Source organism: Panthera tigris, chromosome B1 (assembly GCF_018350195.1).
Source record: "Panthera tigris isolate Pti1 chromosome B1, P.tigris_Pti1_mat1.1, whole genome shotgun sequence".
In the NCBI taxonomy this organism is placed as follows: Eukaryota; Metazoa; Chordata; class Mammalia; order Carnivora; family Felidae; genus Panthera; species Panthera tigris.
In genome coordinates, this window is record NC_056663.1 from 149,292,800 (window position 1) to 149,310,614 (window position 17,815).

A 17,815-nucleotide genomic window follows, 5' to 3' on the forward strand; every position below is an offset into this window, starting at 1 on the left:
TCTTCTCCCCTGCAGTAAATATTAGCCTTGGCTCAGTCTTTAGCATTGTTTCTATAACATTCTCTCTCTATTCTTGTGTTTCTATCTTTAGCCCCAACAAAACACACAGCAGCTGCTGATCTTGTGTGACTTTGCCTTTTAAAGTGATACCGTGCTTTTAACAATTCCATATGTTTTTTTTTTTTTAATTAAACATACTCTATCCCCTGCCGGATAGTGATGGAATAGTTTTTGCTGTCACTACCAGGCCTCAGGATCATATTTCCCAAAGAAGGGTTCTTCTCAAGCATCTCGATTGCTTCTTTCCGGGACACCGCATAAAAACATCTATAAAGGTGAGATGAAAAACAGGATTTTTTTAACTGATGAAGATCATTACTTGAAAAAGATGCTACCAAAATAACTCTAAGAGCCGTAGTTATTAATTTTTCTTAATTTAATTCCCAGTTTTATTACTACAATTACAATGATATAATTACTGTTATTACAAGCCTGGGGCACTATTAAGTACACTTATGCTTAATTAAGGTCTTTCTTCCCTTTTCCTTCCAAACCTCTTTCTTTAACCAAAGAGGATCTGAAAAGTTACCTACTGGTCAGTATGTAATCACCATTACCATTTGAAAATCTAAAATAAGAATTAATAGTATATCTCCAGTTCATAATCTCAGTTTATAATAAGCTCTTGGATAAATAATACTGGTTGGTGGTTTCTCTTCAGGGATACAAAACATTTCTATAGATGGTTCTCTTCTATGGTCTCTATTTTAAATAACTGATATTTAAGGGCATATCTGAATCCACTCCTTTTAGTATAATATGGCTTTCCAATGGCATTGATGCTATTTTAATGCATAAATGTTTAAGAAAGCACTTCTCATTTTTATAATACATTTTGTAGTCAATGAAAAGTCTGGGTTTTTTCAACAGAGAAAAATATGGCAAGATATGCAATTCCCCAAAAGGTTAACAGTGAATATCTCTGTGTGGTGGGGAAAAGAATGGTTTTAATATTCTTTTTATCTATTTGTAAAAATACATATTACTTGTTTTACTGAGGAAAAAAGAAAAAGAGTTTGTGTGACTTTTAACCTATCAGTCCTTCAAATGTCACTGGTTTCAGCTGACAGTGATGGTAGGCAGGTGTCAGCAATTAGAGTAGAGCTAGACTGTACAGAGCAGAACCTGATGTCGCAGGTGGTACCAGCCTAAGTTTCCCTGACAAGAAGACCGCGACTTCAGGAGGAAAGGGATCCCAATCTTAGCCACACTTGTCAGCAATATAAGAGTGAAAAATAAGGATGTTGCTGGATTCAGCCTGTCTGTGCCTCTTCATTTTCCCACCAACACCTTCTACACTGTTCACAGGGCTTTCCTCAAAGTACAAGCTCAATCAGTACTCACTGATTAGACAACTGAATAGAACATTCAGATACTTGAAACTCTTTGGTCTAATTTTATGACAGAAAAATAGTCAACCATGGAGTTGCATGGTTAAAAAAAAAAAAACCAACATCTTTTCCTTCCTTCTACATAGCGGTTTTTATTTAGGGTTGAGCTTTGGAAAGAATATCTATTTGGTCTAAAGGTGTGGGTGGAAGGGGATTTCCTGTGCGGTAAAACCTGCATTTTGAATTTTGTTTATCATGACATAGAAGAGGAAATGTGGCATCTACTCCGAGATCTAATGTTCATCCACAAGACAGTTTACTATCCCTGGTTTAATGAGGTCAATGGCTCACTCTCCTTGATAATTAGAAATTAATATTAACAATCTAATAAACAAACTAGAGTTTGTGGTACACTTACACTGGCATAGGGTTCAGTACATCCGCATAATCTTCAGTAGGTTCCTGCTCCTTTTCTATAGCGGAACTCGGTATCCGCTCTGTCTCAATCCTCCTCCTTTTCTCTCTCTCTAGGACTTCTTGCAGTCGAATTACTTGCCCAGGAAGGAGTGACACGTGTAGGGGAACTGACAGCTGAAACCAATTAAGTCAGTAGGCAAACAAGAAAGCAGAGTAACTAAATGATTTCAGCAAAGAGGAGACCGCTGTGGTCCTAAGGAGCTTCAGTTATCTGACGTGGATGGAGAGGATCATGAATAGAGTATCTTGGTGTCTTAAAACTGCCTTCAAGGTGCACCTGGGTGACTCAGTCAGTTCAGTGGCCAACTTCGACCCAGATCATGATCACGCAGTTTGTGAGATCGAGCCCCACATTGGGCTGTGTGCTGACAGCTCAGATCCTGGATCTGCTTTGGATTCTGTGTCTCCCTCTGTCTCTACCCCTCCCCCATTCATTCTCTGCCTCTGTCTCTTAAAAATAGACATAAGAAAAAAAAACTGCCTTCAAGCCAACCACACAGCTTTAACTTGCACAATGTGCCCAATCTTCTTCCTTCTTCCTAGAACTGTTCCTTTTGGCCTGGCACATAGCAAAGTCTACCCACCTTGCACTACAGGCTAATTCAAGTAACAACATATCTCTCATTTTTCATTCTGACCTCACTAGTTCTTGCTGCCAGTTAAGTCCCAAAGTACCAGTGAGGTGCCTTGCTGTCCCACAGCTAACCTGGAATTCGCTGCACCAGCCATATGGCAACATAGGGTTCAGGTGGAACTATTCGTTAGATGACCCAGCGTCTGTAGCCAGAGGTCTAGACTTCGGTGTATCTGTGTGTGTATTTCAAATTTTCATTCACACATTAGGATTATGATACTGTTGTACTTAGTTTCTTTTAGCCTTCTCTAGAGATGTATTTTGGATTGAGTAACCTACACCCTCCTGATATTCGTACCCCTGATTTACATCTCCTTATGGCCTATTTACATGTGCTTATTAATTCCTATTGTTTATATCTTATATATGTGCATATATGTGTGTTTGTGAAGTTTGAAATAAAAACGGAATAAGGGTACACAATAAAAAATGATTAGAGACTGTTTTTCTGGATAACTTAGCTAATAATCAGTACAGTTATTTCCTTATATACCAATCCAGAAAATAAAAGAATAGAATGAGGAGAAACTAATGAGGAAGGTACTGCTTATTAATGGCCTATTATGTCCCAAGCATTGTGCTATTGGAAATCCTCACAGCAATACTATAAGATTGGTATGTTGTCCCTACTCTACAAATAGGAAAAAAAAAAAAAAGGTTCAGGAAAAAGAAAAAGGCTCAGAAAAGTTAAATAACTAACAGGGTCACATAGCTAGAAAATTGTGGACTCAAACTCCAGTTTATTTAATTCAAAAGCAAAGTTTCTTTCTTTTTTATCTTTTCATTTCTTTTCTTTCTTTCTTTTCCTTTCTTTCTTTCTTTCTTTCTTTTTTTTTTTTTCCTGCTCTTTCAACTACAGTCTATGTTTCTCGAACTTCTGGTAAAGCTGTCCTAACAACAGCATGGTGTGAATGTACACAGAGTGTTCAGGGAACCTAGTAAAAAACATTTATACAGCACAAAATTTAAGACAACTGTTCTCTTGGAAATTCACATGAATTTTATTTTGCATTCTGTAATATAATTATGTACATTTTAATTAAAATAATGCTTTTTATCCTTAACTTAAGGAAAAAAACTAAAAACAATTTCTTTTTGCCAAAACATAATTGGTGTACCAGGTAGATGCACCCCAAGGCTTTCCAGTGGTTTTGGTATTCTCTTTGGTATTCTACTCATATACCCTTGGGATACTTGTATCCCAATATAAAAGTGCTGTGCCACACAAAGATGCTTTTTCACAACATCAATGGACTTCCCCATTGAGTTTCTTCCTCCACACAAGTCAAAATGTCTTTCCATCTTTGACTCGACCAGTTTTCTAACCTCCTAAGACTTCCCTACATGGTAGCTGAACGTCCAACTTTCACCTGTTATTGGCTGATATAAAAAGCCAGCATCAGGGCACCTGGGTGGCTCAGTCATTAAGCATCTGACTCCTGGTTTTGGCTGAGGTCATGATCTCACAGTTCATGAGATTGAGCCCCACTTTGTGCTCTGCGCTTACAGAATGGAGCCTGCTTGGGATTCTCTCCCCCCCCCCGCCCCTCCCCTGCTTCCACTGTCTCTCTCTCTTAAAATAAATAAGGAAACCTAAAAAAACCCCAGCATCCATCATCTCAATAAAGTGCAGTGCTTGTCTCATGTGACTGCAAAGCCTTTACTTAGGAACTCACTTTGGATAGTCTGTACTTAACTGACTTCTTCTCTAAAAGTATCAGAGAACATGGTCCTTCTTTGGGGGCTGGCTCTTAAAGTACCTAATGTTTATAAGACAGTTGCTACAGAAGCTTCACTTAAAATAATGGTAGACATCCTGCTGCAACTGTTAACTATAAGCAGTAGATCTTACTATTTGTCTCTGAGAAGATGCCATGGGAGTTGAACAGGTAAGCATCCTTTTGTCTTAAGACTAACTAAACAAATGTTTAAAGGTGAATATTCATTTTGATGGTCTTCCTGTTATATTGTTTATGTTATTCATAAAATTCATTTCAGCATTTTATAAATACGTATTAAATGAATAAGAAAGGAATTGGAAAGTATTTTAGATGATGCTATATAAGCTGTAACTATCAGCATATACAAAGAACCATTGTGTCAAAAGACCAAAAAGTAGATCTCCCTGACCACCTGTTACTCTCTAGCTAGCACATGGCCTGGTTTATTTTCTTCATAACAATTATCACAATTTTAAACTATTTTGTTTATTGCCTTTCTTCCTTTCCATTCACCTCATACAAATATAAATTTCATGAGTAAATGTACGGGTATATATCTATCCTTTTCAATTCTTGTATCTTCATTTTACCCCTTTCACTCTGTATGGTTCATAGTCAGTGTCCAGTAAATATTTGTTGAATTAATGAATCAATCAAAAGTAATGTCCTTCCTACCTCTGTTACTGTAAGAATGAAGCCTCTCCACTCTTCCCCACTTTCTGTGTTTTCTGTCTGAGGATGAAAACAAAAACATAAAGAAGAAAAGACATAAATGTGAACATTAACACTTTTATTAACTTCAGGTAATTTTAGAATCTCATATGATTGTTTCATAAGACTCCAAATGTGTAAGTTATCAAAACCCAGCAAGGTTGACAAAATGCATATCTTTCTATTGAAGCACGTTGTTTTAAAAAGTCAGTTGTAATTTTTAAAGCACTTTAAATTAGTTGAAAGGAAGAAACAATTCATTTTCCTTTTTGTTTAAGACAATGTATATGTTATGAAATTTCAAAACTATTTTCTTTTGTCAGAAGTATATAGCTTCAATCTATCTGCTTACAAAACAAGTAAAATCATACACATTTACTTTTAAAAAAGTAAATGTTATTCACTTATTTCTGCAATGTGTTAATGGTTGATCCACCCCACTGGTATTTAATATTGACTGGCTTTAAGTTTGCAACCAGGTAAGACCAATATAGTTAGTCCTTAAAAACTTCCAATTCTTAGCTCTAAATCCTACTAATATAGCCAACATTTATTAAGTATTTATAAGGGGCAGCTACTGTTCTAAGTACTTCACACATTAAATGATTTAATCTTTATGGTAATTCTGCAAAAGGTACTTTAAGAAATTTTTATTTTATAGATTTGCTCATTTAACATATTTATTGAGTACCTTAAGGGCTAGGCACTATTCTAGGTACTGGTTCACATCAGAGAACAAAATACTAATCCTTGTTCTGGAATTTTGGATCTAGTTATGGAATAATATATCATAAGTAGAATAGTAAGTAAATATTGTAGCGTCAGAAAGAAATAAATGGGAGAATAAAATGTAGAGCAGGGTAAGAGACATTGAGAATGTCATTAGGGGCTAGGGGAGAGGAAAAGGGTTGCAATTTTAATAAAATGGTCCAGGTAGTCTCAGTAAGAGAGATACATCTGAGTAAAGACTTACTTGTGGATGAAGAAACCAAGGCATAAAGGAGTTAAGTAACTTGCCTACAATTACACAGCTGATGAATAAAACAGCCAGAATTCAACCCCAGACATATGATTCCAATCTCGTGTTCTTTATCCACCATATCAGACTCATCTGGGAAGTTTGCTTAAAACAAAAAATCTGGGGCCCAGGGTTAGGGGTAGGGCCTAGATTTCCTAACAAGCGATTCCTAGTACAGTATTCCCCCTTATCTATGGGGATACATTCCAAGACCCCCAGTAGATGCCTGATATCAAAGATAGTACTAAATGCTACATATACTATGTTTTTCCTGTACATACATGCCTATGATAAAGTTTAAATTATAAATCAGACACAGAGATTAACAACAGTAATGGAATAAAACAATTATCACAATATTCTTCAATAAAAGTTATGTGAATGTCGTCTTTTTCTCAAAATATCTTATTGTGCTGTACTCACCCTTCTTCCTGCAATGGTGTAAGATGATAAAATGCCTACACGATGAGATGAAGTGAGGTGAATGACGTAGGCCTTGTGGTGGAGTGTTAGGTTACTACTGACCTTTTGATAAGGTCAGAAGGAGGACCATGTGCTTCCAGGCTGCAGTTGACCACTGGTAACTGTAACCACTTTAAGCGGGGGAGGGGGACTACGGTACTGTAAAGATTCATGAGCAGTGCTTGCAAGGCCAACTCGAACAACTTCTTATTCAATTGCAACAATACGTTCAACACTGTAATTGTTGGTTGACTTTAACTGGCTCACTTTGAATGTCAGTTCAAGAAAACCTTTTTTTCTGTGCAAGTGCTAGCTGTACAGTGATGAATTTAACAAACAAATTTCTGCCCGTGTGGGGCTTAGAGTTTTATGAGATTAATACCATCTTTCACAAACGGTGTATATCTAATACACAGTTCTTTTCTGAATTTTTCTAATTGTAACAGTAATGTTCTTTATAGTTTTTTGTTTTCCTTTTCTAGCCCAGAATCCAGTCCGGGATCACACACTGCATGTAGCTGTCATACGCCACAGTTTCCATAATTGGACACAGGTGTCTGGCCTTCCTTTGGCTTTTCTCACAGTGATATTTTTGAAGATTATAGTACAGGCCAATTGCCTTGCAAAATATCTCTCGATTTGTGAAATGTGGGTTTGTCTAATTTGGTAGTTCCAAACATGTATCATGTTGGACACGTCTCAGATTCATCTGGGAACTTGGTAAGTATCAACTCAAGAACAACTTCTTAAAAACACCAGGTGGGATCTCTGACTTTGCCAGAGGACAGAAGTGTATGGTTTCAGTGTGCATGTATACTAAACAAGTGGACAGGCCCTTTCAAATCCCTATTTAGAAAACTGCAGTTTTTGGCAAGAGGCAAGAAATATGAACAAAGAATGAGACTTGGCAGGTCCTCTTACGATTCCTCTTTACCTCAGCCCAATGGGTTGTGAAGAGGCGAGTGCTATTTATAACAACTTGTTTCCAACTAATTGCGTCTCCTCACTCACCTTCAGTTGCACTTCCTCTTTTGGTAAAACAAGGGTGAATTTTGCGCAATTCTTTTCGGTTGAATTCTGGTCAGTAAGGCATGTGAGGTCTATTATGTCTAACTTGTCAACATACTGCAAAGATAAGGGAAATCTCATTAAATTGTTTCATGGGTAACATACATTAGTTCTAGAAAGGAGGAACATAACTGATTTGGACCTTGCATGAAATCCTGGCTCTCAACTGGGCATCGCAAGCCTTCCGAACTCAGAAGGCATTTGGAGATGTATTCTGTGATGGTGTGCTGGACCTGGCCCACATGACTTTGCAAAAGCTGATTTTTTCATTTTTAGGAAGTTTGCAAGCCAGTCACTAAACACAGCTGTTAAAAATTAAATTATATAAACATACAATTATATTAAAAACAAAGGTAACTAAAATTCAAAACTCATTATTTTCTAATTATATTACTACATTGTATTTGCTATGCCCTTGAGGTTATTTACATCCTCATTTCTGTTTGAGGGAAATACTATCTAACAGTGTATTACCATACCTTTCTTCCCAATTCAGGAAAGTCACATTGATAGGTTAAAATCAGCTGTGGTGGGAGTATTTACACCTTGGAAATTGGTAAACCTTACAAATTAGGGCTTGATTTATTGTTTTGTTAATTGTCCTAGGAGCCAGCAATTTTTTTTCTGCAAAAGCTAGATAGCAAATGTCTCAGGCTTTGCAGACCACACAGAGTCTCTGTTGCAAATTCTTATTGTTTTCATACAACACTTTGAAAATGTAAAAAGCATTCTTAGCTCATAGACTGTACAAAATCAGGCCACTGGCTAGATCTGGGTCAAGGGCCACAGTTTGCTGGGCTCTGGGTAGCAAAGTGAGGGGTAAAATATTAATAAAGCAGATAAAATGTTAAAGTTTCTTGTGTCTGAAACTTTTTCATTGTGAACAGAACAAAAAAAATTGACAAAATATTGTCCCATGATTCAGAAATTATCATGTTGTTTAGCAAAGAACTTACCCATGTCATTATCAAAATAGGTGAAGTTCTAACATACATGATTATTGCTTTGCTTTCCTCTTATCATTAATGTAAACAAAAATATCAGTTGACATTCATATCAAATGTCACATTTAGTGACAAATTTATTAGGGAAACAGCAGATTGGAAGACAATTGCATTTGTCAAATCATGATTGAATTGCAATTTTAGTTGCCTGTGGATCCAAGTTCAGAAAGATCAATGAAAGTATCTGTGAGAATCAATTACCTATATAGAAACTATAATAAAAAATATTGTAGGGGCGCCTGGGTGGCTCAGTCAGTTAAATGTCTGACTTCGGCTCAGGTCATGATCTCACAGCCCGTAAGTTCGAGCCCCACATTGGGTTCTGTGCTGATAGCTTGGAGCCTGCTTCAGATTCTGTGTCTCCCTCTCTCTCTCCCTGTGCCTGCTTGCGCTCTGTCTCTCTCTCTCAAAAATAAACATTAACAAAATTTTTTTTAAGAAAGAAAATATTTTTAAAAATTGTATATTTTATTTTTTCAACTTTGTGCTACACATTCTTTATATCAGTAATATTTATAATAAACTTGTATACATATATTCATACACATGATTTTTTCAAGAATGCTCTTCTTCAACATTTATCACATCACTGGTTATAAGGATCATATTAAGAAATTCCTCTCTTAGCCCAATACAATTAGAATATTTCTTCTGAACAACTGGTATATCTGGGCTAATCTGTATGCAGCTGGTCAGACCTGTTCTCTAGTGTGGGAAGATCAGATCCACCTCCAGTAAGTATAGTAGAGTTTTTATGGCATAATTTTTTTTTTCTGAATTAGCCTCATTCTTGACTTTTTTATTTTCCTCTGTTTTGCCCAATAGAACTTATTTTACTAGATTCTGCTTTGTGTCCTTATTTTATTTTTCTGAATAAAGTAAGGCAGAAAAATAAGTAAGTAAATTTTTTTTCCAGACCTATTTCTATAATGATGAAGTTGTGGGTTCGTTTGGGTTGACCTATTTATTTTCAATGGACAAAGAGCAATTAAAAATGGACGGAAAGGTATAAGGGAAGCAGGACAGAATTAAAAAATTGCACAGAAATCTTTTTTTGATGGATTGTCTAGATTAAGCTAAGTAAACTTTGCTGAGACAAAGGAGGAAGCAACAGAGGAGGAAGTGGCCGAATTAGATAGAGTGCTGATCTATTGATTAGAAGAAAGGAAGTTTTATCTTTTTTTTTTTAATTGTAGGGTTGAAAAGAGCCTTAAAGGTCATCAGTCTAATCCAGCTGCCATCTGATGCTTGAATCTCCTCCACGGCATCCCTCCCTGTAGCCATCCTGTCTATGTTGGAATATCTCAAACAACATGGAACTTATGCCTCTATGCCATTCTGCCTGCTAGCAAGCTTTTCCTTGTATTAAGGCACAGTCGTTCCTCCAGTTAATTTCCATCCAATGGTCCTAGTCCTCTTTCTCTGTAATAACATGAAACGAATTCATTGACTCTTTCACATGACCTCCTGACAGTCTTTCAAATATGTCAAGGCAGCTTTAAATTCTTCCCTACTATAAGCTGAATTATCTCCACTTCTCACCTGTTCTATCTCTATGCTTTCTCCTGAGACTATCGCCCCCTCCCCAAATTTCCTAAAGTCTGCACCCTCTTTTAACAAAATGGGTAGATGGACAATTCTGCAGTATTTCATTGTAACAGTCTGTTCATGGCATAGTGGTTAAGAATGCTGGCTCAGGAGCAGGACCTGGATGGTACCCCTTTCATTAATTGTCTGATCTTGTACAACTTCTGAATCCCTAAACTTGACTACTCTCATCTATAAGTGGTGATTAAAATAGTATACCACTCAGAAGAGTTGTTATGAGAATCAGATGAGATAATGTATGTAAAATGCTTGAATGTGTGCTATGTGGCAGCTCATCTCTCAAGTCCTTACATTCATTATCTCGTCTAATCCTTTTGATAACCTCATGTAATGGGTGATTCTTTTTATCCTAATTTTAGGGATTTGGAAATGATGTTGGACAAGATCTTTTATTTGCTTCCCTGGGTTTCCTTTTATCCCTTTACCACACAGTGCTGTGCACAGGAGAGGGACCTGTGGGGACAAAATCAAGGGCCCCTTTATTCCCATTGGGTTGGACCCTAGTTAACACTGGCAGGAGATCAGAAGCCTGAGGAGAGTGAGGTATTTTTGCAATTGCTTCCTCAGTCAAAGATCTTACTCCTCTCAATGCAGTCATCTTCATACACTTCTGTTCACTTTTCTCCCACTTTTTTTTTTTTTTTAAAATTCTGGGCATCAAAGTAGGGAACTGTTCCTAGCCTCAGAGTTCTATTCTATCCTTTGTAGTTTTCCTATATCCTGTCCACTGCTTTGAATATAGCATCTTCATTAAGCTCTCTTCAAAAATGCCCAATCTGAGGGGCTCCTGGCTGGCTTGATCAGTAGGGCACGAACTCCTGATCTCAGTTGGGGGCATATGTAAGTTCGAGCCCCACGTTGGGTTTAGAGATTACTTAAAAATAAAATCTTAAAAAAAAAATGCCCAATTTGAGATGTCATCTGTTTCCTACCAGTTTCCTGTCTGATATACTGACACAGACAGGTTAGGTAACTAGCCCAAGACCCACAGTTCACAGTGGCAGGAGACAGGATAACAAGCCAGGCAGTCTGCCTGAAGACCAGGCGGCAGTCACTAAGCTGTACTCACTAAGCTGTACTGCCTCATGCCAGGTAGCAAGTGAGCAATAACTATTCACTCACCCACTATGTATACTGTACAAGGGTTAGACCAGGGTCTCTCATAGTCTCACTGACATCAGTAGGAAGTTGGAAGGCACAACAGAGGGACTCATTTTATTAAAATTTATTATGGCATTTGAAAACACCTCCATATGAATCTTACCTGTCCAGAACTCTGGTGAAAGTCATCATTTTAAGTTTGTTTTTGTTTGTTTGTTTTTACATGTTCTTATTTTCTTTCAATCTTTTATTTAAATTCTCATTAGTTAACATATAGTGTAATATTGGAATAGAATTTAGTGATTCGTCACTTACATGTAACACCCAGTGCTCAACACATTTTGTTTGTTTGTTTTTTAAATGATTTCTGGTTAATTTACCACTAATGGCACTAAAATACCTGCAAGGTGGAATACATCACAAAGGCTGTTTTTTCTGTCTCTGTCATTAAATCTGGGCATGTAATAATGATGTTCCAAGAACTGCGGGCTACTGCATCCATGGTACAAAATGTTTGTATTTAAACAAGTTACTAGATCATAAAATCTCCTACAGGTATAGCATTCCATGGTAGGCAAACATTTGACACTAAAACGCTACATTTTATTTGTGGGAAAAATGAAATACACAGTTTTTGATCTTTGTGGAAAAATTGAAATATAAATCAAGTATTTGATAGGGGCCCCTGGGTGGCTCAGTTGGTTGAGTGTCCGACTTGGGCTCAGGTCATGATCTCACAGTTCGTGGGTTCGAGCCCCACATCCGGCTCTGCTGACAGCTCAGAGCCTGGAGCCTGCTTCAGATTCTGTGTCTCCCTCTTTCTCTGCCCCTCCCCTGCTCACGCTCTGTCTCTCAAAAATAAATAAATGTAAAAATTAAAAAAATTAAAAATAAATTATTTGAAATTAATACTAATAAATAAATCTCAGAATCTCTTTATTCTCATGCTTAAGCTCTTAGAAGTCTCTTTAGCAGGTTATGTTTTCATCTCCCTAGAAAAATTAAATTGTGACATATTTTATGTTATGAGGCTTTGGGGATCATCTAGTTTCTTTCGGATAATAACTGCATGATACAGCCAGATAAAAAACTGGGGAAATTAAGGCTACCCCTTGGCATTAAGCAAGTTGTATCTTGTTACCTAGCTAAAATTTTCACTTTTCAACTAAGTTTCTACCATTGGGATCAGAAAGAAAAAAATGCAAAACTAAAGACACAAGTTTATATCTTCTTCGTAGGTGCCCTGGAAACTTTACCATAGGTCTTATATCTGATAGTATCCACAGATATCAATGTTCTTATTTGAATTGGTTTTACTAGAATATCTTTACTCTTGAGAGACAGAAAACCCCAAATGAATAAAACTATATAACATGTCTATATTGGAAAAAATTGAACGAGTCAAATGTGTTTAACTACTTACTGTTGGACTTTTTTTGTCAGAATAAAAAAAAAGTGTAGTTCCTCTCAACTCTGTCCAGTAATGTTTATACTCCTGTGGGAAAGAAATTAAAAGCATTATTTCATTGGTATACATTCAACTGTTTTCTTGTTACCACTTTTCTTTGTAACTCCCTTAATTGCTGTTTGATATAGGTTTCTTCTTTACCCTGAGATAAATCACCTAACTTATGGCTTAATTTTACATTTAACTCCTTTTTTTAAAGTTCATTCATTCATTCATTCATTCAGAGAGCAAGGGGCAGCAGAGAGAGAGGGAGAGAGAGAAAACTCCAAGCAGGCTCTGCACTGTTAGCACAGAGCCCAACGTAGGACTTGAACTCACAAACCCTGAGATCGTGACCTGAGCTGAAACCAAGAGTCGGACTCTTAAGCGACTGAGCCACCCGGGCTCCCCTTTACATCTAGGTCTTGATTAAATCTTTCACAAATTTATTTTAGCATAAGGTGTGAGGTAAGGATGTAATTTGATTTGTGTTTAAATAGGTCATTTTTCAAAACTTTCCCCATTGATTTAAGACACTTGACTTTTTATGTAGGCATCAGTGGAAGCCTGCACCTGTAAGAGGAGCCATTTAGGGGTCAAGATAGGACAAGCATTAAATATCTAGATTCCAGGACAATTGAAAGGATTGAATAAATTGGCATATGTAAAGCACTTAGCAGAGTACATGGCTTATAGTGTGGGTCCTATAAATAGTGTATGTTTATATAAATAAAGGCAATGGAATAGTTCATAATCATAAAAATAGTTTAACATCAAAGCTAAACATTGAAGTCTGAATTTCATTCATTATTGCTACATTCACATTATTATGGGTTTTATAGAAATACAACTTTTTAGGTTTAAAAAATTTAATAACCTAGTTTCAGTTCACTCAAGTGAAAGTTATTTAAATAAGGGGAATTTACATTCTGTGAAGACTGGCTGTATTACAAAAGAATGACATGGGGGTTTCGGGAATAAAATCCTTCCAAGTGTAAATACTTACCTTCATACCCAGCTCTTTCCAAAAGTATGTTTTTAAAAATTCCAGTTTTATAGACATGTTAATCATTCCTTTAGAGTTTAATAAGCTCAATGTTTATGACATGCTGGATTATCTTGACTTATATTGAGGATTAATGTAAGACAATTACATGATTTTTTTCTTATGCTTATAAATGTGAAGACACTTTTATGTATTATGGCATTTTGTGTCTCTTTAATACTGACATACCATTTATCCTTTCTTAGCCCATCAAACTGTTTCTCACCTCTTCAGAACTGATATACTTCTTTTCTCAAATAATGGAAACTCTATAACCCATCTTGTTTTTATTTGTCTTGGTTCCCACGAAGCTCAAGATTAAATTCATTTTGAATTACAACAATCATCTTTCTCATGTTCTTGGTAGAACTATTTTATCCCTTTTTCTTCATGGCTGATAAAGTGCTATATTAGTTAGCTTTTGTTGTGTAACAAGCCACCCTCAAACTTAGTGGACTAAAATAGCAAATGTTTGCTATTTCCCATTATTCTGTGGCTGGATGATCGTTCTTTGGATATACTTCACTGTGGCTGGTCTAGGGGTGGCCTCACACACTTGCCTGGGGTCCTAGCTGGGAATGCAGAACTGAAATATGTTTTGGTCTTTGTCCCCCATTTCCTGGCACAGAGATCCTAAAACCCTTCAAATTTCCTGAATGGTAGGACTGTTTTTGTTACTAGTAATGAGTCACTTTACGTAAGTTTATACTACAGTTTATACTAACGAGTTTATACTAACGAGATGACTTAGGATGGAATCCCTGGATAGCTTCAAGATAGGTCGGGTGGCTAAAAGGACAACCGATTACTGGGTTGGAACTTTCAGCCCTACCCACCAACCTCTAGGAAAAATGGGGGATGGGCTGGGAGATTTAAGTTTCATAAAAATTCTTGAACAATGTGATTTGATAAAATTCCTAATTGGTGAACACATTCACATGTTGAGAGGTTGGTACAGCCAAACAGTACGGACAGAAGCTTGGGGCCCTTCCAGATCTTGCCCTATGGACCTCTTGATCTGCCTGTTCATTTGTATCTTTTACCAGAAAATGTAAGTAACATGGCATCCTGAGTTCTGTGAGCCAGTCTAATAAATTATAAAGTCTTCAGAGGGAATCATGGCAGCTTTTGATTTATAGTGAGTTGGTCAGAAGTATAGGAGGTCTGGGACTTTCAGTTGGTGACTGAAGTGGAGGGCAGTCTTGTGGGACTGTGCCCTTAACTAAGTGGTGGGGTCTGCACTACATCTGGATAGGTAGTGTCAGAATTCAGCTGAATTGTTGAACAGCCAGATGGTGTCCAGAGAGTCAGAGAATTGGTTGTTGGTGTTGGAAAACACTCTACTGAGAAAACCAGAGTCTCACTCCACAGGGTCTTGTCTCCAGTCAGGTAAGCCTATATTTGTTCACATGCTGGCAGAAGGATTCCCAGGAGCAAGAGAAGGCAAACCTAATGTGTGAGGTTTCTAATTTTCTCCCTTTGTCACATTTACCGAAGCATGACCTAGTCCAGATTTCAAGGGGTAGAAAAATAAAGTCAATCTCTTCATGAAAGACCAGAGAAGTCACATTTCAAAGGGGGAATGCATACAGTGAGGCTTGAACAAATTGGTAGTATTACTGTAGCAATCTACTTCAGGGGCAGAGTTGGAATGTGGGACAAGTTTCTTTGTCTAACCCTGTGGTCTTTCCAGTCCATCCTACCTCCTAATTGAGAGCTGGCTATAATGTTACATAAGGAACCTGCTGATACCTCCTGAGCTAAGAACAAATTAACATAGAAAAGACCAATTCAAAGGGGCATAGGATTGAAGAATCAGCCAATGTGTTATTGGCATTGCGATAGCATTTACCTGGTTTCTCTGCCACCTTCTTATGCCCTCCAATCTATCCTGCACAGTACAGCCAGAGTGAATTAAGAGGCAACATGTTCAACTTAGCCCCTTTCTATCCTCTCTCTGCTCAGCGTATTAGGAGAGAGTAGGTGTTCTTTTTCTGGTCCTGCCATGTGGTAAAGGGCCTCCAGGAGGGGTAGGCTTGTGGCTTTTAAACTGAGTTAGTGAGTGACTCAAGGTAGCTCAAGCCTACCTAAATCTGGTATAAAGTGTTAGCATTGTTTTGGCCATAAATCTAAACTACATAGCGATAGATTTTATTAATGATAAAAGTACCTAATTGATCTGTGTGGGATTCCTCTGTCTTAATTTTTAATTGGTTTCAAAATTGGGAGACAGAAAAAAATCCCAACAAATGCATATAAAAACGTATAGAGCAGGGGAAGAGGGATTAACTGCTAGTGGGATTTCTTTTTAGCAGGATAAAAATGTTCTAGAACTAGATAGTGGTGATGTTGAACAACTTTCTGAATATATTAAAAGCACTGAAGTATGATGATGATGATGATGATGATAATAATGACCATTGTTTTTCCTGTGTGAGAGTGTACTGCTAGGTGACCAAGAATAGAGGTAGAAACCAGCCTCCTGCTATTGCCTTATAGAGTTGTTCAAGATTGAATGGAATAATACTGTGTGTAGGGACCTGGGACATAGCAAGTGGACCATAAATGTTAGCCACTTAAAAAGAAAAAAAGCATTACCTCATCACTCACATTATTAACAGGTACTTTGCATTTTTCATTATTCATATGTTACTTTTTGAGGATGGAGATTTGTATGTGTGTGTGACAGTGGTGGCATCCAAAAATCTCCAAAATAGATCTCCTTCAATGGGATTATGTATGAGAAGGGGAGGATATCTTGTGAACCAGAGTAATGAAACCCATCGCCATTCACATATACTTTCACATATGAAAGGGTGCCTTCATGTTGTTCAGTAGAGAAATATAAAACTGCATTGAGAAATTTGGCTTGAAAAGTTGTCAATATATACTGTCTCCATAATCAGGCAGATGTTCTATAAAAACCATGAAAGTGTCTAGCCACTCTGTTGAAAAGTACTTGGATTTTCTCAAGTTTGACTTCTGATTAATAAAACAATTTGATTTGGGGGGACTTTTTTTTTTAATCATATCTCTCTTTTTAAGCCTTTCACATCCCGTTCTACTGGTAAGCCTCTGCCATCAAGTCGAAGCTACACTATAATTTGGAACTAGGATGGGAGTGAGGGAGAGAGGGAAGATCAGCATGCAGGCAAATTGGTTGGAGAACTTAATGACAGGGTGTGTGGTTTTACTGGAGTATGGCATCTGAGATCAAGTTCAAACTGGAGATTCTATGATTCTTGGATGAAAAGTAAGCAAGGGAAAACTCTGAAATCAAAGTGTACCACTCTCTTCGTCTTCCAAATTAGATTTATGGGTATTAACCTGCCATATGATAGGAAAACTAAAATCCCTCATTGCCAAAGCTTATTGAGTTCCTTCTATACATACAGGTGACATCCATCTATGCTCCTAAGAAAAATTACAGAGGTGGTTCAGTCAGGAGAGAATGATATGAACTGGGTAGAATTAATCAGGGAAAAATAAGAGTTTTACTGATAAACAAACATATAGATTCATGGAAAGGATTAAGGAGGGCTTATTAAGGGTGGGACGGGGGGAAGAAGCAAGAACAAAGGTAGTGAGCTAAGAATAAAGGCAGCCCGGAGGAAAGGTAAGATTACAAATAATGATAGGCCCTGTGAACTTCAACCACAGCCACAAGCCTAAGAATAGATCAAACTTATATTCAGTACGCAGAGACCAGTGGGTCACAGTCTTGATTGAGTTTCAGATAAGCTCTTATAAATATACCAGTATAATTCTAAATGAACTAGTGGTGAGGACTAGTCAGAGATATGTTATTTTGACACTGATATGGTGACCACATTCTTATGTTCAAGTTAATAAAAAACATATTATACATATTGTTTTTAAGGCATATCACAGATTGAAGAAACTATGAAATGTTGCCCGAGTTCTATCTCCGATTTTTTTATTAATTTTTTTTAATGTTTATTTATTTTTGAGAGAGAGAGAGAGAGCACAAGCAGGGAGGGCAGAGGGGGAGACACAGAATCCGAGGCAGGCTCCAGGCTCTGAGTTGTCAGCACAGAGCCTCATGTGGGTCTTGAGCTCATGAACCACGAGATCATAATCTGAGCCGAAGTCTGACGCTTAATCGAC

At 37.2% G+C, this 17,815-nt stretch overlaps 1 protein-coding gene across 15 annotated transcripts in view; it reads right to left on the reverse strand.

Annotated features, from left to right (window-relative positions):
• The window catches only part of STAP1 (signal transducing adaptor family member 1), a 65,992-nt gene that overhangs the window by 32,853 nt on the left and 15,324 nt on the right, over positions 1-17,815 (reverse strand). For all 15 annotated transcript variants that reach the window (XM_042984443.1, XM_042984442.1, XM_042984441.1 and 12 more), the window contains 5 exons: positions 12,619-12,690; positions 7,426-7,539; positions 4,899-4,955; positions 1,810-1,982; positions 199-327 (listed from right to left, as the gene is read on the reverse strand). In XM_042984443.1, the coding sequence (XP_042840377.1) occupies positions 199-327; positions 1,810-1,982; positions 4,899-4,955; positions 7,426-7,539; positions 12,619-12,690 (545 nt within the window). The remainder of the gene's footprint in view (positions 1-198; positions 328-1,809; positions 1,983-4,898; positions 4,956-7,425; positions 7,540-12,618; positions 12,691-17,815) is intronic.